This window comes from Coenobita brevimanus, chromosome 84, assembly GCF_032717465.1.
Source record: "Coenobita brevimanus isolate Jiangsu-jjx chromosome 84, ASM3271746v2, whole genome shotgun sequence".
Lineage (NCBI taxonomy): Eukaryota > Metazoa > Arthropoda > Malacostraca > Decapoda > Coenobitidae > Coenobita > Coenobita brevimanus.
The window spans coordinates 49,347,473-49,370,774 of NC_137037.1; the positions used below are offsets into that span (position 1 = coordinate 49,347,473).

Sequence of the window (23,302 nt, forward strand, 5' to 3'; positions counted from 1 at the left end):
ATGCCCGTGGAGATACTGTTACAGCACCCTCAGGTCGAAGAGGCAACCCGCTGCCAGAAAGCGCGTACCAGGGAGAAGACTCGACAGGTTGTCGTCACCCTGCGGGGTCCTCTGATCCCTGTGATCGACCTGGGGAACTGGGGAGAATACCACCTCCGCCCCTTCACCCCCGAGCCACTCCGCTGCTACAGGTGCCAGCGATACGGCCACCACAGAGCCACTTGCAACCGGGCCACAGTCTGCGGGATGTGCAGCGGCCCGCACGAAACGGAGAGGTGCTTGGCCAAATTCAAGGCCAAGGAGGCTGTCTCCACCCGCTGCCCCAACTGCTCAGGAAAACACCATGCGTGGCACCCCAGCTGCCCTACCAGAGTAGCACTGGTCGATCGGGGGTGAGAACGCCAAGTTGCCTGGGTAAAGGAGCAACAGGCAAGCAGCAACAAACCGGCACCTCCAGGAACCTTCATTTGGGGACAGCAACGCCGTCCAATAGCAACTGCACCTCCAGTGCTAGACGAGGCAGTGTTTCCGCCACTCCAACCTGCTCTCACTCGTCACACGACGACCACGGAGGTCCATCACCGTCCTCCCCCTCCAGTTCGGAAGACAGTCGAGGAGTTTACTCCACCCATGCCCCACAACACGGAATCTCCTCTCATAGTCTTCACAAGGGAAGAACTGCGAATGCTGGGCACAGAAATTGCCAGAAGCCTGGCTCAGATGCTGGGCACGATTCTCGGCAGGCCTCTGGAAATGGCACCATTAGTGCAGGCCGTCAACGCCATTGTCGACCAAGTGGTGGAGGCAAAGCAGCACCCACGCCCTCCTACCCTAGTAACTCCTGCATCACCTCCCACCCAGACAACTGTGGTAGAGCCAATACCAACCGAGCTTCCTCTGCCTCGCCCCCAAATGTCAGTCAACATTCCTCTGGGACTCACACCAGCCACAGCAGCGATCGAGGAAGAGCGGAGGGCCCTCGGACTCCCAACAGATCCTCCCCAGTGCCAGACACCGCTGCCAGCCTCCGAGTCCTACAGTGGAACTGCTTAGGGGCACGGAGCAAGCTCGCCCACCTCCAGGAGGTGGTTGCTCAGGAAAACATACATGTCTTCCTGCTCCAAGAGACACTCCTCCCCCACAGCTCCACTTTTCGACTCGGAGGCTTCAAGGGCTTTTTTCTCCCCCGAATCAAGGGTACTACACGAGGATGTTCTATCCTCGTTCGGGATTACATCCCCTGCCACGAGTACGACCCTCCAATACACTGTAGCGAGGGCGTAGAGGTGCAAGGTGTTGTTTTGCAACTTACCTCGACCTCCCTGACATTTTTCAATGTCTATAAAAATCCAGCAGGGACCCTTGATCTGGGAGAGATTATGGCTCATGCTGCAGCGGAGTCCACATTTATTGCGGGAGATTTTAACGCTCACCACCCTGTTCTCTCCTCGCCAATTTCAACAAACGAAGATGATCGCCACCTCGCCATGGCCTTAGAAGAATTCCCTGGAGTAGCCCTCTTAAACGATCTGTCTGAGCCCACCCACGTAAGCGGTGGTAGACTTGATCTCTCCTTCGTTTCTTCTCCTCTTGCCAGTGTGTCCAGGTGGTCCCTACACCCATACCTCACTAGCGATCATTTCGCTCTGGTGACGGATCTCCTGGCGGCCCCACTCCCACCTCCTCCTCCGCCTCCACCTCGCTGGGACCTCCGACGGGCGAACTGGCCAACATTTGCTGAGGCTGTTCAGGTCGCCCTAGTCTCTGTCGCTCAACCGTCCACCCTTGAGGACTATGCAGAACATGTTGCCCACACACTTCATCGTGCCGCCACTGCTAGTGTTCCCCTTACGAAGAGCCCCACGGCCCTCTTTCAAGACCATTGATATTATGATGAGAGGGTCCGTGAACTAAATCATCGGATCAACTCGGCACGAAAGATTTCGACGACGACCCTCTTCACCTACAAGGAAATACCTGGCTGCAGTGGCGCGACATGTTTCCCATGAAAAACGCCGTACAAGGAGGAGGCTTGGATAAAATGGTGCCGGTCCCTAGACTGCCACTCCACTCTTAAAGAGATGTGGGCCTGTATCAAATATGTGTCCAGTCCCCGGCTTCCCAGACCACCATCCCACCCTGATCCAGCGGGTGAGGCCGAACGTCTTGCAGTCCTCTTTGCTGCATGCACAGCTTCTAGTGTGCTACCGCAAGATGTCAGGGACTTGCAGGCACGCCTTGCAGACCCTCGTGTGGAAGCAATTGAGGCAGCTTGCTCCCGCTTGGATGTCGCTGACCATCTTTTTACCAATCATGAACTCGACAGGGCACTTAAAAACAGGCGGGATACAGCTGCAGGAAGTGATGGTGTAGTGTACTCCTTCCTAGCCCATGCTGGCCCTAGTGGGAAGGCCACTATCCTTGATTTGTTCAACCGTTCATGGGTGGAAGGTCACCTCCCGAGATCGTGGAAAACAGCCATTATTCATCCCATACCCAAACCTCGTGACCCAACCAACATGAGGCCGATTTCCCTTCTCAGCTGCATAGCTAAGACTGCGGAAAGGCTAGTGCTTTCGAGGCTTGCTTGGAGATTAGGCCCTCTCCATTTACATCTTTTTGCCTTTCTCCCGGGCAGAAGCATGATACACTGTCTCGCTTCCCTTTTGGGTACGCTGAGACGCGGTCATGGTATGGCTGTTTTCCTCGATCTCGAGAAGGCTTTTGAGATAGCCAACCCTCTTGCTGTCCTGGCAGCTCTTGCAGCTAAAGGGGTGGGGGGAAGACTTCTCTCGTGGGTGAAGGATTTCTTTCATGACCGATCAGCTCGAGTCCGCTTCCAGGGTCACATTTCTGCCTCTTACCCAACCAAAAAGTTTTCCAAGATCCACACTGTCATAAAACGCACACCGCAGGATGAGTAGAGAAAAGTTAAAATATCTGGTAGAGAAGAAAAATTGCTCTCACACATCAGAACAGCTGGAATCAGTGATGCCCATTAAGTCCGACTCGTAATGCTAAAAGAAATAAATAACTACCAACTCTTCAAAGGATCTGTTTACATAACACTCAGAGAGGAAAGCATACCTTTAATTTCTTCAATTAAGGAAATGCTAAGCAGATCTTTTAGTGACTCGATGGCCCAATAGGCAGTCATAACATTCCCGCACGGGAATGTAGAGGAACATCTTCATGAGATGCCACCGATACGGATGGGCAGCAGATGTGTCCAATTATATAGATGTCCCTCACATCCCTTCCTTTCTTCCTAAATAGGATGGTGGACTGCAGGAGGATGGCAGTTTCAGCTTGTAATCCATTAGTCTGCAGTCCATTTTTAAAATGGGATGGCAACGTCCACGTACGGGGAGGAAGTGCTACCAAGAAGTGCCAGACAAAAGCTGCCAGGAAAAAAAAGTGTGACCAGTCGTGTGAGGCATTTTGTTTGATGGTTCTTCCAGTACTTTTGAGCCCTTTCTTTGTTTCTAAATCCTACCTAGTGGATTTTCTGTGGTGGAAAATTGGGTAGGGATGGCTGTGACGATGTTGACGATGATGCATATCGGTATGTTTTCAGTCCATCCATCCATCCATTGCCAGACGCCATGTATCCCAAACGGGGTGGTCAAGGGCTTAGAGTTAATTGTTTTACAGGGAGGGGCACTAATCCTCCACCAACCCCACTGGACACGTAGGGTGCTGGGAAAAATTAGTTATCATAAAATATAATAATGTTAATTCTGATATAAAGGTTATTACATTACAACACAGGGTGGATTAGGTTAATGGCTTATATATTCTTACACTGAATTACACAGACTGCCCTTAATAATCTTAATTAAAGCCTTATTTACAAACATATGAGTCTCAAAACGTCATATAGATACTTCAAACCAACAACCATCATTACTCCTTTAGGACATTAGCTTCCACATACAGCATTAACATCGTAACATCACTCTGAAGGGACTGACACAATAACCTCAATGCTACCTTAAGTCTGACGGCTGGATTACCAGAAATATAAAAAAGTGAAGTACAGCATACCTACACCACTGATGCTTAAACCGAACCCCTTCAGCACTAGGTCTTTGGTAAACTAAGTCATTCGGTGTAAGTCGGCAGAATACAAAACATACTTCCTCGTGCTGAAGGTTTAATGGAGACTGCAAGCCCTTCACTCCTTCCCTGATCTAAGTAAAATCACGTGGAATCAGTTGTCTGGCATTACAGTGGAAAATATGGGGTACCGGTATGTGGAAGACTGAAGGCATGCTGTGTAGATGGCACCCCTGCAGATGAAGAAGTATATGTCACAGTTTAGTAATATTTCGGTATGTGGCGAAACTGTACATAGTGATGAGGTGTTTGGCGCCATTAGAAGAATTTATATAAGAGAAGAGGACAGGGAGGTGTAATAAGCAAAAGAAATCGCCAAGGGAAAGATATTAGGGAGCTTCCTTAACCGACGTGAATACTGGCCCTGGACTCAGCAGTGGACTTGAGTATACTCGTGTGCACCACTGTTATATTGTTTTCTTGTTTCATCAGTATATTATGACAACTATTAATTGTGCTTCATTTAGTACTGAAGCGATCTACACAAATTTGCAGTAATATAATGTAATGTAGTACGTACAGTATATGACTCCTGTTTGTGAATATCCTGAATCTGAGACAATCTGAGTTATTCACATCTCCATGGACATCGACGCAATATACATGGAATTAAAGTGAGGGGAGAGTTTTAGCTGCAGATTACCAAATATCGTTAGACTATGCACGATTCCTTCCCTTGATAGAGTGCTACTGCTGTTTGTTGCTCCTCTTCAGTAGGTAGCAGAGATGACAGAGTGCTACTGCTGTTTGTTCCTCTTCTTCAGTAGGTAGCAGAGATGACAGAGTGCTACTGCTGTTTTTTGCTGTCTTTCAGTAGGAATTTGTGCCACAAATCCGTCCAGACGAAATTAAACCAATGAGGGAAGACGGCATCCATGAGAAAAGCCTGAAAAGTGAATAAACAGCCTTCAGTTATTGTTCTTGGACTCTGTATATACCCTAATGGATACCGTCATTCTTATGTATTATTTTGATATTATGTATACTGCTCTTCTTATGTATTCTTATGTACTATTATATCATTATGTATACCGTTACTCTTATGCTGGTATATGTAAGGCAAGTGACTAACAATTACAAATCCTTCTCATAATTCACGTCAAAGGATGTCCCACTCAAAAACAATCTTCTCTGCATAAACGTCCTTTCCACTTGGCTGTACAGGAACATAATGAACTCAAGATTGTACATGATAATCATTCCTGAGGGGAAATATATTAAGCCTTTTTTACCAACTAATGGTGTGAAAAGAAAATTATAAATCGATATTCTAAGCTAGACAAAATTCAAAGAAAATGATTCACACACACACACACACACACACACACACACACACACACACACACACACACACACACACACACACACACACACACACACACCTTATTGTTCTTATTCCCCAAACTGATGAATTTGGTCTTAATCAGGTCTTTAATCGGAGAGGAGAGTAACCAACCCCACAAAAAGAAAATTAAGATCCAAGGAAACCACATAGCGTGTTTTTTTTTTTTTTCCCTAGATAGAACAGATTTATAACCACAATGGGCTTTTAATTTGAGGAGGGGAGGCTCATCGACCATCGCTGCGACTGGGACAGATGTTCCCCTTTTGACATCTTCCCCCCTCTCCTCCCGGCTAGCCACTGAACAAGAAGTTGAAGATAAAACGACAAGGATCTTAGAATTATTGCTAGCGATAGTGTCATTAAAAATCAAGTAGTAATTTCTCTGCACAGCTTAGAGTTTGTAAAATGTCATTCTACTTGTGACTAAAGAAGCTATTCCGAGCCTGCCTTAACCCCCACATCTTCCTGAACCTTGCCCCAGTCCTCACATGCAATCCGTGTGGCCAGAAACCCGTGGTGCGTCCAGCGTGGCCGAGGGTGGGCAGGGCGCTGGACACGTATTTCTTGGTGGTAGGAACGAACCAGTCTGTGAGGGATATACAAACTTTCGTAAAAAAAAGAAAAGAGAGGGACAGAGGAAAAAAAAAAAACTGTAATCCTGACTCCACCATCTTTGCCGTGGAACTCTGACAAACCAACATATCACGCAAGTGGACATCTATAATAGTTCCAGCTCATACTGTATCGCCTTGTTTTCTTCCGTCTTTTTATCCAGTCTCCTGTCGCTGTCACCCGACCCTCATGCATCCTCCTGTTCAGTCTCTCACCCTCCTTTTGTCTCCTACAGCCAGATTGCTTCAACAACTGCCACATAGCCGACATCCTGCTATTAATTGTATACATCCTTCCATTTATCTCATTGTGCTTTCTTCCATTTATCTTATGTGGTCACTATAATTATGCACTTTCCTGATAACTTGTTCCCACTGGTTGCCTTTCAGTATACTATAGTAGGCACTAGCTATATGCCACACTGTGAAGATATATGAAAGAAATTGCCTATGCGTTATAAAAAGAAAATGGACTTGATGGTGGCTTACTGGTCTTGGATGTGTACTCTGAGAAGAGGGTCATGTTGGACGAGACATAGGATGGCCTGATGGTCTGGACAGTGACGCCAGTGCCCCGACATTCCCAGCACAGCGACTGGGAGAAATAGTCCACGAAGGCCTGTAGGGGAAAAAAAAAAACACACACACACACACACACAAACTCACAAATGTAACAGTTACAGTCACAGCCTGTTTATACGAGATGTAACTATATAAAAAAATAAAAAAAAAGTTCCCGTTCTGATAATGGGCTCACAGAAAAAGTGTGCGAGAATTCTGAATAAGGATAATTGAAATGTTTCCAATGATCAATAAAATGAATTTGTCAACCATTATTATAACTTCTTGGTCACACCTCATATTGCTCCTCTTAGTTACATGTTGCATAAACGTGAGGGTATAATGTGATAAACCGGGCCACACAGGTGAATTCATTAAAAAGGAAGGAAAACAGAAAAATATCCCACCTTTGAAGCGGAGTAGATGCTAAGATATGGAACAGGACTGGAGGCGGCAACGGAGGCAATGTTGATGATAGCCCCCCGACCCCTGGCCACCATCTTAGCCAACACCAGCCGTGTCATGGCCACCACCGACGCGACGTTAACATTGACGTGATTCCAAACATCCTCTTCACTTGCATCAATGAACTTCTTGGGCGGAATGAAAATAACACCGACATTGTTCACTGTGATAAAAGAGAATAATATAGGCGGCTATGGATGCCAGTGTGAGGCCTTGAAGTACTGAGTGAGTTGTTGAAGTGTGAAAATGGAACATACCATACCTGATTGATTAATAAGTAATGACTCTTCGTAAAATAAAAAACAAAACAACACCTGCTATTCCGTGAAGGACACTGGACTATATACATGACCAATTCTAATCTGACACTGTGAAAGCTCAAGGAACTGCATTAAAGTTAGAAAAAAAAAAAATTACCCAGGATTCCGACGTCTTTGTCCGTGAGGTGGGAAGCAATTTTCGGGTACACGTCTCTGCCGTGGCTGAAGTCCACCTGTACAATCTCAGTCTCCACACCTGGCGACTCCTCCTCTGGTGGAAAGTTGGGTTATCTTGTCAAAATATAGAAGAGAGGGTCGCAAATTTAAGATTAACGCTGGAGTACACGTAAAATAACATCAAAGAGGCGGGAATATCAAGACTGGGAACAGAAATATGGAAACACAGGTAGAAAGTCTGGGAAGTAAGTCAGATGAGGTATGCAAGATGGAGACCTGGGAGTGACTGATGGTAAGTCAAATTATGTGGCAATTTGGACAGCCTCACCACCCACGATAATCACTCCGGTACATGGGTAAATTAGTGGTAGTGGTGATGAAGAAGTTAGACTATAAGATGCACACCTATCGACAACACGAGGGTCACTAAGTAAGATAATGTTTAAATAAGACATCCAGTTTCTTAGTTATAATACCGTGTGAAAAGAGACGAGGGGGACAAACAATACTGTATCGAAAAACAGTGCTTAAGTCAGTGTCTGTCAGCTAAACGAGAACTATGAAGGCAGAGAATCGGCTTCCAAATCTTAATTTTCCCTTAGAACACAATTCAAAGCAGTCGGTTTACATCCAAGTCCTTGATTATTCTGCTGGAAGAAAAGGGACAAGGGCGGGGGACCAACAGTAATACATTGTTAGTTAAAACCCATATGCCTATGGACGACACAAGGGATCATTAAGGGAGATAATCACTATATATCTAAACTTCGAAGCAGGGAAGTTCTGTGCCCTCCACCTCCCATCGTTTAATAATAATCATAACGAGATAAGCCAGGTCCGGTTGCAACCCCACACCCACTGATTACCCTGCCATGGGCGTATTTTCCCCCCAAGGGCCAACACCCTTCCGATGGACATACTCCCTCGATGAACCTAGTTTCCCAGTAAGTATATTTTCCGCCAAGGAGATACCTGCTCCCTACAAAGACTCATTTTCTCTCACGAACGTCCACTTGGGTCCATTTCCCCCGTGGACCTATTATTCCCCACGAATCTATTCCCACCATGGTCCTATCTTTGCCATATGGGGCCTATATATTCCCCCACAGACCTATCTTCCCCCCATGAAATGGATTTATGTACTCCCCCTGGGCCTATTTCTCCCACATGGCAGACTAACCTCTTCTCTCATGAACCTACTTTCCCCTATGTGAGGGACTTACCTATTACCTGTTGGCTTATTTGGGAGACTTACTTATTCCTCCATAAACCTACTGTATTTACTCCCCCATAGGAGGACTTACCTACTCTCCTGATGGGCCTATTTCTCCTCCTTGGGATGGCCTGCCTATTCCTTTCACGGATCTATTTTTCTCCTATTCACCCACCGACCCACCCAGTGCCGTAGTGGGTTTCAACTGCGGTAGGATGACACAGCAGGCTATCACACAGACAGAGGGCCACCGATATTTGCTGTTGATTTATTTGACTTTTACTGTAGTAGTGATGACTTACTGATGAGTTGGCTGACGTCGTTGAGTTTGTCTTTGTTGCGAGCGATGAGGAGGATGTTCATGCCCCGTTCTGCCAGCTGCCTCGCGTACTCCTTCCCGATGCCGTCCGTGCACCCCGTCACCACTGTACACACACACAGTGGTTTGAGAACTATGATCACACCTTTTTTACTATAAAGTTCTCCTCCACACTGATATATATAAATGATAACAAATGTTGCAAATGTTTACTAAGGTTATATGAAAACAACCCCATTTACGCTAATGAATAATAAACCACAAAGCGCTCAGAGAGTGGACACCTTCGCCAATGCCATCGCCATTAAAAAGGATCCGGATCCTGATCCGTGGATATAGTATCCAAATCCGGATCCGGATCCACCCCAAAACTTAATCAATTCTTTCATGGTCCATGGCCCATCTTTCCACAAAATTTCGTTTGAAATGCATTGAGAACTTTTGGAGATATTGTGAGGGATATTCCGGATACGGATCTGGATCAGCCCCAAAGTTCAATCATTTCTTCCTTGGCCCATTGCTCGCCTTTCCACAAAATTTCATCAAAATCCGTTCAAAATACTTTGAGTAATCCTGCTAACAGACAGACAAACAAACAAACAGACAAACAAACCAAGGGCGGCAAAAACAACCTCCCCCTAACACTTGCCTGTTGTAGGTGCTGATAAGATAATTATAGCATCACTTTATCACGTAAGGAGAAAAGAAAAGATGGTAACTGCATTAAGCCTGTTGGCCCGAATGCAATACCGCATATATTTTTAGTAGCAATGCCCACACTAGAGCACGAGAACAAGAGGAGGGAGAGACTAACAGAAAAATCCTCCACCCACCTGGCCGTCAAGGCGAAGCTGGGAGGAAGAAATTATGAGGAGCATCGTGCGGTATAGAAACACTAGTAAGGAAGTTTCACAGGACGGTATGCAAGGACATCATATTCTAAGAACGGCATCCATGAAAATAAGATAAAAATAGTAACATTTTTGTCGTATGTGTTTTAATGTCAGAGTGAGTCTTATACCCGACCCTTCCTAGTCATATGCCTAGTCATATGCATAACTAAAGCCTGGACAAATCAAGCCTACATAGTATAGTCTCCCATCAAGCTAACATCTTTTTTTTTTTTTTTTTTGTCATTAGGAAATGCACATAGCGCTGCTAATTCATATCTATCTATCTTATCTTTATCTATCCAGCAAAGGACAGAGGACTGAACCCTGAGGCACCCCGTAACTTGATATTCCCTAGTATAACTCAACACCATCTACTTATTTCTTTGATTCTACCCTTTTTAATAATCCTCGACTCTTCCGCGCCCTCACACCTTCCATTTGTGCCTCTCGTGGTGAACCCTAAAAATGACTCTGCTAACGCTGAGAAAAATTATACCGTCTGCATTACCATCATCTTCGACCTCTATCGTCTCAGGGAAAAAACAAAGGAAACCCTAAATATCACTCCACTGGAACTTGCCTGATGTCATGTATTACGGCTCAGTCTGCTGATCTGGGCGTAGGTGTGGCAGGAGGAGTAAGGAATGAATAAATGATAGAAGTTAGATACTGACAACGCTAAGCAGTGCCCAAAGTAAACGAGAAAGCACTTCGAGGAGTGAAGGAGGAGGGTTAGAGACGAGCCAGCCTGAATACTGATAAACTCGTCAAATAGGACTTATCTTTTATTAATTCCTTGTTGTGTTCCGGTCTCTGATGTTGCCAAGGTTACGACAAATGAATGGATGATTAAGGCCTGGATTCCAAGGGACTGTGGAGATTTCGCAACACCTCTTCCTTAGCGATTGATTTTCCGCATAACACATCAATATCCACCCGTATACTTTTATCGTAATACCACTTTCTTGGCGAATTAGTCTGGATACTACACATCAATATCCTCTTGTATGTTGTTAACGCTGTGTCGATATTAAAACGGCATAAATCGGATGCGGGAAACTGTCAAGCCGCACTGCGGAAAATAAGTCGCCAAGGATGAGGTGCTACCCAGCCTCCCACGCCACTAGAATGCAGCCATCACGCCGAATAATACCAAGGTCTTCGTGGCAATCCTTACATGGCGATTTAGTCTGCATATTACACCATTCTCTATTTTTTATTGGATATTGAGATACACTGCTCAGAATAAATCGCTGCGGAATAAATGTTACGAAGCTTCTTTTTATCACGACCCTACGACCGAAGAAGACCGAGGTTAAGGGTGGTGGTGGAAATGACTTTTGGATGGTGGTAACTCTTCATCCTAAGCGATTTACACTGACCACTGCATCTCAAGATTCTGTTGTATTCTACTTTTTTGCAATATCCTCACCGTAACACAAGAGACTATTCAGATGCAACAGGCAAAATAAATCGATTAGGAAGAGGCGTTACGAAGGATCAGGGGCATAGGACCGAAGATTTTTTTTTTTTTTTAAGTTAGGTTCCTTCAGTTTTAATACAAATAATTTCCACCTAAATATGCTGTCCCTAAAAAAATAAACAAAATATTTTTATGTGTTTGATTTCATATCTTTCTAGTTCTTAGTGTTTAGAATTTTGGATCGGATTTTTAGCTATGCCCATTTCTGTGTTTCCTTAATTACAAAACCTGGCTCCTATTTTTCATTTTTCACAACACACTCGTACGTAACTCATATTTCTTTTGTCTTACCTCCAATTTTTCCGAGCATAATTTCCTTCGGCGTTGATAGTAGTTAGATCAAATGGACTTATTCTCACTTTATTCCCATCCATTAAATAGGGATTATTATGGAAACAACTACTATGCACTGATGGAGATTTGAAACGAGAGCTGCCACATCTACGTCCGCAACACTGTACGGTATTCTCGTGAGGTTAGGAATCTCGTTAACACCTCTCCCTTGCCAGTTTATTTATATATCTCATACGTTTATATTTCCTTCTTTGTAATGCATACACTCTATGTCGATATAAAACGATGTAAAGAGCAAGCCATAGAATGGAAGGTGTATTATGCAAAAGAAACCTCAAAGGAAGATATAAAGACATTGCAATTGAATAATGAAGTGTTTAAAGGAAAAGAAACCACCAAGGCAAAAATATGGCATTTGTGTCAGAGGTAAAATTCAAAATCTCACCTGCCCACTTGCCGCCATACTTAATCGCCAAGTTGTCTTTGCTCAGCCGCGCCCACACGAACTTGCGTAGCACCCCCACGACGTCCAGCACGATGTACAGCACCCACCCGGCCACCCACAGCAGCCCGAGAACAGCGAGGACATCCTTCACCTCCATCCTCGCTGGGCACACTGACGCAGACGCACACCCGGCCCCGGGAGCTCATGTCCTTTCCCTCCTCAGCTGGACTCAAGGACGCCTATGTTGCCAGGCGTCCAGATGAGAGTGAGGGAAGGAAATCCAGGTGCCAGATAGCAAAGACAGTATGACACTATGTTAATTTCTGAAGGTATAGTAAGGAGTAGGGAGGACACGGCAAAGGGTAAGTAGAATCTAAAGGTGGGATTTTACAGTAGATTAGGTGAAGGATATGGAACGGCAATGGGAAGGGTTTGAACTGATAGTAGAGGGAAACTAGGGGAAACAAGGAAGTATCAGGAAATGAGGTAGGACAGAAGAGAAGAAGAGGACGGTGAGGAGATAAAGACGGAGACAGTGAGACCCCTTCTTAGTCGCCTCTTATGACAAGCAGGGATACTGAGGAAGCATTCTCTCTCCCCCTCCTACCAAGATGAGAACATGACCTAAAAAGAGAAAGTTATCCGTCTTGTTTTCACTACATATGGATTTACTTAGGTTAGTTGTGTCATGAATATTTCTCATTATACATTCCCATATAATAATAAATCTGTTTACTAGCCTACATATCCCAGCTGTTGATTTTATAACATTCCATTGTTATATTATTATTATTATTATTATTATTATTATTATTATTACTACTACTACTACTACAACCAATACTACTACTGCTATTATTCTTATTCTTATTTTTATTCTTATTCTTATCATTATTATTATTATTATTATTATTATTATGTAACAGCGATATCTAATTCTTCACGTCTTTACCCACACAGTATATCGCTAGATACTGAAGGAGGAGTGTTACAGAGTCGACTTTGTTTTGACTGTTTAAGCCGCGCCAGACAAAACAAGACAACGTGAATAAGATAAAGAAGATGCCAGTCCAGGGGTTAAATAAAAAAAATAAATTGGTAAATGAATAAATAGGTAAAATCAAATAACAAATAAATAAAGAAGCAAAAAGGTAAATAAATACAAACAAAAATAAATTACAAAACCAAAAAACAAAAACAAATTACAAATAATGACAAACAAATAAACAAAACAAGCAAGTAAACAAATAAATAAATAAAATAAACAAATAAGTACACATGCAATAAAGTCCTCTATTCCGATTCTTTTTTTCCCCATCTTTACTCCTCCTATCAAACATTTTCTTTCTTTTTTACGTCAGGGTTTTAAAATACTGAAGGGGCGCACAGGAGGTCAAAATCTACCTCCTTAAGACTTACCTGTGTCCCTCCATCTGAATAAACTCACCTGGAGATACGGGAAGGAAAATAAAGGTGAAATTACGGTCTAGGAGTGAAGAGGAGAAAGATGAGAAGTGTCAGTCATCTCTGTTTACGGATCTGCATGCACGCATACATGACAGACAGAATTACAATGAGTGGGAGTTTGGGTATGCACAAACACGCACAGACAGACAGACACACACACACACACACACACACACACACACACACACACACACACACACACACACACACACACAACGAAATGACTGTGTGGGCAGAAGCTAAAGATACATACACACACACACACACACACACACACACACACACACACACACACACACACACACACACACACAAGGAGGTGATGTTCAAGGACAAAGCTTATCGTCGAACCTAGAATTAGCATCAAACAGCACGGCATTTAAATTCCTTAAGTTTCTTTTTATTATGCATCATTCTTGGACGGAGGAGCCACACCGAGCACTGGAGAGAGAGAGAGAGAGAGAGAGAGAGAGAGAGAGAGAGAGAGAGAGAGAGAGAGAGAGAGAGAGAGAGAGAGAGAGGCGCCTTCGTGTGGTGGCACTGGTGTTAGGGGGCGACTCTGCTGCACGGTCATCATGCACACGTTTCTCTTGCAACTTCCTCCCTGTTCCGTGGAAGGAGGATGGTGGAGTGCAGTGGAAGGGCAGTTTCAGCCTCAGGGCAACCGGGTTCACGTCCGGATGAGCCTGGGGACCACAACAACAACAACAACAACGACAACAACAACAACAACAACAACAACAACAACAACAACAACAACAACAGACAACAACAACAACAATAACTTCAACAAAACCAGACGAGGGTACCGGAAGTTCATATGTCCTTGGGTAAGTCTATGCCCTGTCCCCTTCACCTTGGCCTAAAACTGCCATCTCCCCATCTTGAATATTGATCCGTAAACAGTATATTAACACTGATATGTGGAGGTAGTCACGAAGAAGTGCTATGGGAAGGTAGCGGGTGTTATACGGGATGCCATATATATATAAGCCTTCAATCTCGAGATTATTGGGGACGGCATATTCAGTGTTACTAAGGTCCGGCCAGCTTCATTTTATTCATGCCCTGCTTTCACTGCTACACCTACGCCCGCACAAGCAGACTGAGCCGTTCCCGCAACACACAAGGTACTACCAGGTGTGTTTCTAGTGCGGTGCTACTTACGGACCTACCTGTCGGCTACACCTGCTAATAGTGTTGGATTCAGGTGTGAGGTCCTTGAAATTCCCACCTGCTTAACTGTCCTGTGCTTCCTGTTTGTTAGTTCTACACACACACACACACACACACACACACACACACACACACACACTTTATATATCTATCACTTTATATATCTATCTCTCCACAGCTGCAAAGGGAAGGGAAACTCGCATTATTCTTATATCTGATTATTAGCCAGAGAGCCAGGCATTGCTTCTTCAAACGGGGTAATAGAATCGACCCCTTAAATTAAAAAAAAAAAATCTATGAACTCTGATGGAAAATAGTTGTTAATAGGGCACGCTCACAATTATGATGGTGTACGAGAACTACGCCAGAAAATAATCAAACATTGAGGACACAAACACAATAAAATGCAAGCAACAAAGGAGAGGCATGTTATCAAGCTGGGTCAGATGTATAAACTGAAATTTATGAGTACCCAAGCCTTGAGAAAAAAAAATCATATATTGGTGTTGACACGCATCCAGCCACCCAGTCCCTCACACACACACTCAAGCAAACACACGCTCGCACACACACACACACACACACACACACACACACACACACACACACACACACACACACGCACTTTTGTCCTTTACCCTGCAACATAACCAACCTTTTTTTTTTAATCTGATTACAAAAAAGCATAACATAAAGTATTTTCAAATTTATGGACATCAAAAAGAAACCTATTGAAAGTAATGATGTAATTTGTGTGGGAGTGACAAAATAACAACAAAGAACTCTGTATTTATGATGCAAAGAAATATATAAAAAAAAGTTACACCATGCGTAAAAAATATCTATACTCATCTTACTGTAACTTGGCCGAAATCTGACACTTATACATCTTGAATGCTCAGCTGTAAAAACAGATTAGCACTAGAATATGATGCTAGTCACGAAGAAGCGCTGTGAAAAAGGATGAAAAGCCATGGTAAGCTATTGTCTGCCTCTCTTCTCTTGAACCAAGCGAAATAAGGAGACTGAGAATGAAGAAAATTTTGGCCAAGTTAAGGTAAAAAGGGCATAGTAAAAAGAAAATTGTACTTACAGTAAAAAAGTGATCATTTTTGCAAATGTGAAATAATTGTCCCGAATAACTGGTGTGTAAAAAAAAAGTAACAATTTAAGAGTCACTTTAGATATAAAAATTCAGTTGTTCGGTTACATGAAGATCCCATCCGTGTGCTCAGAAAAGAGATGTAGTGGACCACTGGAGGAGGGTAACTTTAGGCTGCAGTCCACCGGGTGCACGTGCAGAGGAGCCTGCGGCCATATCAACAACAGCAGCAGTAAAAGAACAGCAAAAACATTAACAGTAACTACAACAATAAGCATCAGTGGTAATGACAGTGCCAGTGCTCCTTGTTGCTCTACTGCAGCAAGTAGTAGGGGTAATTGGGCGCTGCTTTTGTTTGTTGTCCTTTTACAGTAGATAGTAGTGGTGACAGAGTGCTACAGCTGCTTGTTGCTCTTCCTCAGTAGATAGCAGAGGTAAAACAGTGCTACTGCTGCTTGTTGCTCTTCTTCAGTATGACGCAGTGCCACAAGTCCACCATCCACATCGTAAGCCATCGTGGGAAGATATGGTCCACGACAAATGCCTGAAGGAATTATCAACCTTCATTTGCACCTTTTGAAGCGTGTGTTTTATATATATATACAATTAATTACGGAAATGACTAAGAATTTATTGCAATCGTATTTAGTGGTGTGTGTACAGAAAAGACTAAGAATCTGTTTGCTTCATCCATCTGCCTTTTTTACACTATTTCTTTTACCTTAACTTGATACAGATTTTCACCCTTTTCCAGTATATTTTACTCAGTGACAGAAAAAGGCTAAACTAGGGCTCTGTATCCTTTCCACAAGACTTCTTCGTGACTAGCATCACATTCTAGTGCTAATCTATTGCTACAACTCAGCATTCAAGATGGGGAGATGACAATTCTAGGCCAAATTAAAGTGAAAAGAGTACAGAGCGCTACCTGGATGCCGTGTGGCCAGAAGCCCGTGGTGCGTCCAGCGTGGCCGAGGGTGGGCAGGGCACTGGACACAAACGTCGTGGCGGATGGAACGAGCCAGTCTGTGGGGGACACCAAACTCTATACCTCTATGCCTTCACCTGAGGGAACTGGGCAACTCTCACACCTTGAATTCAGAAGTTGTGGTTGAATGAAAGTTGACGAGTCTTAGTTACGACTTAAGAGGCACAAATTAACTCTCCCTTATGCTAGAATATCAACCAGTCCAAAGAATCTCGCCATCTCATACTCCAACAACCCGGTGTCCCCGAGTTAATACGTCTCTCATCCCAGAATAATCATTGTGATCAAGGGGGCAACTGGAAGGCCATCTGTATCGTCACCAAGCACTCGCTCTTCATGTATATCTATCTATCTATCTGTCTATCTATCCATCTATCTATTTATCTATCTAACTATATGTTTAACATCTAGAGGGCCGTCAGCATCGTCAACGAAAACTTGCAGCTGAAATCTTTGTTTCTGAGATAAGTAACATCTGCAGGACTAATCTTTGCTGATGATACTTCTTTCGGCATACGTTGAATCAAGAGTTCATCCTAATATTTTGCATATATGTCACTCTCGTGTGCCTTTTTATTCATGCAGTATTATTTTACAATTACACATCTTTCTTAAAAACAAGTCTGGAGCCGAACAACTGTATGAGATTCCTCAAAGGATTGGATATAACGTTATGCCAGAGACGGCAAATATTTTCAGCCGAGAAAGTTAGTGGACTCAAACATTTCATTAAACTGATTACTGAAACCACCGTCTATTCGCCGATTTCTTCTTCTTCTTCTGTTTTTTTTTTTATATATGTTCCGGATGACTTTCGATATTTTCCTGCATGAGTATTATTGATTAGTATAATTGATTAGTACAGAGAATGGTCACTAGTACGTATGAGTAACGAAAAAAGGATTTGACGGTGACCCACTGGTGTTGGATGTGTAGTGAGAGAAGTTGGTCATGTTAGTTGAGATGTATGACGGCCTGATGGTCTGCACGGTGATGCCAGTACGTCCACATTCCACGGACAAACTCTCGGAGAAAAAATCCACGAACACCTAAAAAGTAAAAAAAAGATGAAACCTTATAATCACAGCCTATAGATACTGTCCTTTCATGTTACATTTTGCAATCACATCCTACTGGTATTGCTAGCCTGTGTTGCATGTTGCATAAATGAGCGGAACAGTATAAGAAAAGCTGAATTCTCTCCTCGACCCCACCTTGGACGCGGAGTAGATGCCAAGGTATGGCCCTGGACAGGAAGAAGCAACGGAGGCAATGTTGATGATGGCCCCCCGACCCCTGGCCACCATCTTGGCCAACACCAGCCGTGTCATGGCCACTACCGACGCCACGTTAATATTGACGTGATTCCAAATATCCTCTTCACTCGCATCCATGAACTTTTTGGGTGGATAGAGAGAAACGCCGACATTGTTCACTGCAACAGAAGAGAGTAATATAGGCGGCTATGGATGCCAGTGTGAGGCCTTGAAGTAATGAGTTGTAAGGAAAGCCTGCAATTGAAGGGCTCATTATAGCCGACTAAAAATAAAACTATGAATGGTCGTATAAAATTACAACAGTACAGTGTGTTACTAATGTTCAAATTCAGTAGACTGCATGATAGTAGAAATAGTTACCCAGGATGCCGACGTCTTTGTCCGTGAGGTGGGCAGCGATCTTCGGGTACACGTCTCTGCCGTGGCTGAAGTCCACCTGTATAATCCCAGTCTCCACACCTGGCGACTCTTCCTCTGGTGGGAATTATCATGTCAAAGCAGAAATGGGTCCTGGGAAAGGTTGATAGAGCATCGTCTCACTACACCATTGCAAGAGAGGCGTTAATAGTTTTCCGTTTAGCTGGAAAGATATTCTAATCAAACCGGCCTGAGTTCCATTTGATCTCTCGCCATGGCTGAAGATTTAGGTCTTATGCTTTATTACCAATTGACTTTGTGAAAGCACTTCCTTGTTTACCTAGTTAACAACAGACTGTTTATCAGTAGAATGCTTATTTCATAGCTGCAGATGCTGTGGGATTCACCTAATCACGTTTTTCTTGTTGCTAAACCTTGGTCTGACTGGACGAGCAGACCTGACGACCATAGGTAAGCAACTGTTTCTGAGGGGCCGTCTTACACACACACACACACAGCTACTCATACTTACTGATGAGTTGGCTGACGTCGTTGAGTTTGCTGATGTTGCGAGCGATGAGGAGGATGTTCATGCCCCGTTGTGCCAGCTGCCTCGCGTACTCCTTCCCGATGCCGTCCGTGCACCCCGTCACCACTGTACAGTACACACATCAATATTTAGGGCACAGGAGGCTTCTTCACCCCTCCCTTAGCGATTTACTTTGCATAGTACACCTTTTCATTTTTTCTTTCCTGACGAGGCTTCTTAGCTCCCTTTCCTTAGCCACTTATTTAACATAGTGCACTTTAATATTCTCCTGCTTGTCACTTGTATGGCTTTTATCGGGATTGTATGCACTAACAAGAAAACACAGCGCATATGCAGAGTAAATCGCAAAGGAAGAAGTGCTAGGAAATTCCATCACCACTGCTCACACCCAGCAGTTTGAAAAAGGTCTGAACACTGCCACAAATATCATTACACCACAACAGTTTAGATATATCAGGATATCACTGAAGGTTAGTAAATATTAATACGCTCATCAGTATCAATGAGAATAAGCCCTTTTGACCTGGCTTCATTACAATGCTGTTCCCTGAGTTCGAGGTCGAGAGGGAAGTTTCGTAAGTGCACCAAAAGAGAGTCGGGTCTACATGGACCAGACAGCTAGTGAAGATGCGATGGGAGAATGAGGTAGCCGTGGGGGCGTTAGCACCACACAGCTTGCTGGCACGTCGATGGCCGGACGCCTGGTGACTTCCTCCAAGGGAGCAGCAGCCCAGGGTCTACTGAGTATTCTCATTAAGCCTTGAGGACCCCAGGCAAATACGAGGGACGGCTACATCACATCCAAGGATGAGGATGGGTGACTGTCGTAGGTATGTTTCACTCCACGTTAGTAATCATAGTGATGGATGGTGACGCTGGTGGGACGTTCAGCATCAGTATGCTCACCTCCTGAAGAAATCCCCGGACAGTCGTCTTGGACACAAGAGGCGAATAGGAGGGAGAGGGAGGTTTCAGGCAAGGACATCAACCTGGTTGTATAGGGTATGACCAACGTGGGCTGGAATCCAGCCTGATTAAAGTGAAATAACAAAGTTGTACCACAACACGACTGGCTCAACAGAAAACTGATGTGAAGCCCCACTACAAGAGTGTGACTGAATCTAACGCTAACTAAACTAAAGCTTAGAGTGATGAGAGTGTAGGGGCTTGTACTGAATGAAGAAAGAATTTTAAAAATGAAATGTGGAGCCACATCTACTAGCGTACCTCAACATAACGGGAGTTTGGTCTTCAACGTTACCTCGTGCGATGTCACCTGCAGATCGAAAATTTGCTAGTTCCTTCCGGAGTTTGACTGATGATGATCAGGATTCTACTAGCAGGCATCTCAACTGGCTGAACTGAAGAATATGTGTCGAGGTCCTGTACACCAAGCAACGAAACCACTTCTCCGTCACAAGCATTGCCAAACTCCTCAGCTGAGACCATGGATACTCCCTCCAAGTTGTTCCTTTGTGCCGTAAGAGGTCCTTTCCTCTCTCTTTGAGTCTAAGGATTTGTGTGTTGTCATCTTCGTATACAAGAAACTCTGAAGATTTTATTTATTTTTTTTAATTTCTGACAATAGTACGATAAGTTCTGATTGTGGTAAGCTGTGAATGACTCCACTTGTTCAAACTTCTCTTTCTTGGCACAAGCTTATCAACAGACTGGAGGCATATTCGGAGTAGCTACTGGATCAAAGTGAAGCACAACTATTTCCAAATATTCTCCATCACACATCAATGGCACTTCAGCGCTTTGGCCTTGGGATCCGCCTTTACCATGCTTATCCATTCCACCTCAGACGATTCATAAATTTCTTGATGTATCTTTACTTTCTCTCAGGCTCGCTTTTGACGCAGGATGCAAAGTGATCGGTGTCATTTCAGTTATTGCAAGTCTTTCCTTAGGCGGGGCATAATATCTTTTGTGAATGGATAAAGTTACAAAACCAGTATTTCTTTTATGGTTTCAGTTTTGTGCCACTGGAATAAGCAATGGCTACTTTCAAATTTCTCTCCCAAGGATTCAGTGACCAGCTTGAGTTTCTGAGTTCTCTGCTGCCCTGGACTAATGTAGTGTACGCAGAGGTCAAAGGTTGGTTTCCTAATGTTAAGGAGTTCCCGCCAAGAATCACGAGTCCCTTATGAAAACAACAACTCTGTCTTGAAGCACAGACTCCAAAAACTGATCACAGAAGCTGCACATCCTCACCCAAGCACCAAGATCTCTGTAGAAATCCTCAGCCCTTAATTTTTCCTCTTGAAGGCGACGATTAAAGGTGTCTCTTGTAAGCCTATTTTTTTACTCTCCAAGATCATGTATTTTTTGTACTCGTATCTATCTATCTATCTATCGATCTATCTCTATCTGTCCGTCTATCTATCTATCTTATCTCGGATGAACCGCTTCAGTACGATCACGTAATTATTTTGTAGTATACTGTACTCTCCGCCATTTCAGACTATTTTAATCAAGTTAGGAAGGACCAAGTTAGGAAGCTACAGATCCACTGACTGCACGTAAGAAGAAGAAAAAAGGAGCAAAAATAAATAAATAAATAAATAAATAAAAGATCACAGTCAAAGGTAAGTTCACAATCTCACCTGCCCACTTGCCGCCATACTTAATCGCCAAGTTATCGTTGCTCAGCCGCGCCCACACGAACTTGCGCAGCGCAGCCACGACGTCCAGCACGATGTACAGCACCCACCTGGCCACCCACACCAGCCCGAGGAAGGCGAGGATATCCTTAAACCAGAGGCGCCAATTCATCGTTTTTGCCATCGAGTTTAGAAACAATGAAAATCTATCCCGCTCCATATTTCAGGGACATACCATATCCTTCTATGTTTTTGTCAGTACTTTGGAATGTTTGTAAGATTTTTTTTTTTTGTACCTTATTTCCAGCTATATCCGATGTTTTGTATATCTAGGGCCATTCTAGCGTCTTTTTCTTGGCGTTGTTTAGACCCGATCGGATGCCTCAACGTCTAGTAATGAGATTTAAACATTTCCTATCTATTTCACGATCTTTCTACATCTATTAGCGTATCTTTTATCCACTCTACCTGGAACTCCATTCTGCCGAGGAGACTGACGCGGCAGGAGGCCAACCCTACATCAATCTATCGGGAAATGAAGCTTTGAGGCCCACTCTAGGGCTGCCAAATTCAAGTTCAGAAAGATCAATAAACTTGCCCTCAGACACCGCCAGAATGTTTCTAAATACCAAAAGCCTATACAAAGTAGCTGGACAACCTATTATAGTTTCTAGAACTTCACTAGAATTATATACAGGTCGCTACTATGTCGGTGCAGCTATTATAACTAGGCGTAAATAATGTTCGCTAAATGGAAGTGAAAGTTTCAATGTCAAGCGGAAGAAATCGCTAACTTGGCAACTATACCAGTGATGTTGCGGCACTTTGTACACACACACACACACACACACACACACACAAAGCTTTACCACGAAAATCAGTGAATATTACCATAGATTAAAACTTTATTATATTTACACACTTCTTTACTCCGAGCTTCGTGAATTATCGAAATAAAAGTCTGATTATTATTATTATTATTATTATTTTTTTTTTGGGGGGGGGGTCCTCGTCCGAGTTTTGTATTTTCCTCGTTTTGTATTCTGTCCCAGTCAGAATAACTTTATTTCATTTTTTAATATTTTCCTTGGTCGCATGTGTATTAATTCCTGCAAATAAAGGAGACTTAGGTGGAGGTGAGGAGAGGGAAGCAGGCTACTGAGGAGAGAGAAGGAGGGAGGAAGGGAAGAAAGGAAAAAAATAAGGGAAAGAAGAAGAAAATAAGGAAGAAGGAGGCAGTTGAGGAGGGAGGGGAAACAAGAAGAAAAAATAGGGAGATACAATAAGAGAGAGAGAGAGAGAGAGAGAGAGAGAGAGAGAGAGAGAGTGGCTAATTATTTCACCTTAAACACATGTGCTTACCCCAGCCAAATTTATCTCGCAGACCTATGTACACCCTGAAACTATTCCACACACCCTCACACTACCTCACACACCCTCACGGCAGCTTTTCCCCTCCCCCCTCCTCTCTCTCTCTCTCTCTCTCTCTCTCTCTCTCACTCTCGTTAGTGTATTCCTCTTTCTCAGACTTTCATCACCCCCTTTAGCACCCTTCCTCCCTTCCTGTCAGTCTGTCTGTCTGTCTGTCTCTGTC

The 23,302-nt window shown here is 43.8% G+C and overlaps 2 protein-coding genes across 2 annotated transcripts; both read right to left on the reverse strand.

Moving 5' to 3' along the window:
* Positions 1-3,795: 3,795 nt before the first annotated feature.
* LOC145410175 (inactive hydroxysteroid dehydrogenase-like protein 1) lies at positions 3,796-21,880 on the reverse strand. Its single transcript, XM_080280374.1, has 7 exons — positions 21,712-21,880; positions 19,085-19,207; positions 18,556-18,669; positions 18,133-18,353; positions 17,838-17,967; positions 16,859-16,956; positions 3,796-5,005 (listed from the first exon to the last, which is right to left on the reverse strand). Exons 1-7 carry the CDS (start codon positions 21,878-21,880, stop codon positions 4,907-4,909), a joined length of 954 nt encoding a protein of 317 aa, XP_080136500.1. The 3' UTR covers positions 3,796-4,906.
* Positions 5,219-12,342, reverse strand: LOC145410020 (inactive hydroxysteroid dehydrogenase-like protein 1). The gene is made up of 7 exons (XM_080280239.1): positions 12,186-12,342; positions 9,054-9,176; positions 7,519-7,632; positions 7,044-7,264; positions 6,565-6,670; positions 5,953-6,050; positions 5,219-5,275 (listed from the first exon to the last, which is right to left on the reverse strand). The coding sequence occupies exons 1-7, from the start codon at positions 12,340-12,342 to the stop codon at positions 5,219-5,221; spliced, it is 876 nt and encodes a 291-aa protein (XP_080136365.1).
* Positions 21,881-23,302: the final 1,422 nt, after the last annotated feature.

Coding starts and splice junctions, on each gene's coding strand:
- LOC145410175 (XM_080280374.1), bottom strand. CDS start 21,880: ATGAATTGGCGCCTCTGGTTTAAGGATATCCTCGCCTTCCTCGGGCTG. Junction 17,968..18,132: donor GCATCTACTCCGCGTCCAAG/GTGGGGTCGAGG, acceptor TTTACTTTTTAG/GTGTTCGTGGATTTTTTCTC. Junction 5,006..16,858: donor TCTGGCCACACGGCATCCAG/GTAGCGCTCTGT, acceptor TTCACTTTTCAG/GCTTTTCTCATGGATGCCGT.
- LOC145410020 (XM_080280239.1), bottom strand. CDS start 12,342: ATGGAGGTGAAGGATGTCCTCGCTGTTCTCGGGCTGCTGTGGGTGGCC. Junction 7,265..7,518: donor CAAAGACGTCGGAATCCTGG/GTAATTTTTTTT, acceptor CTTTTATCACAG/TGAACAATGTCGGTGTTATT. Junction 5,276..5,952: donor TCTGGCCACACGGATTGCAT/GTGAGGACTGGG, acceptor GTTCCTGTACAG/CCAAGTGGAAAGGACGTTTA.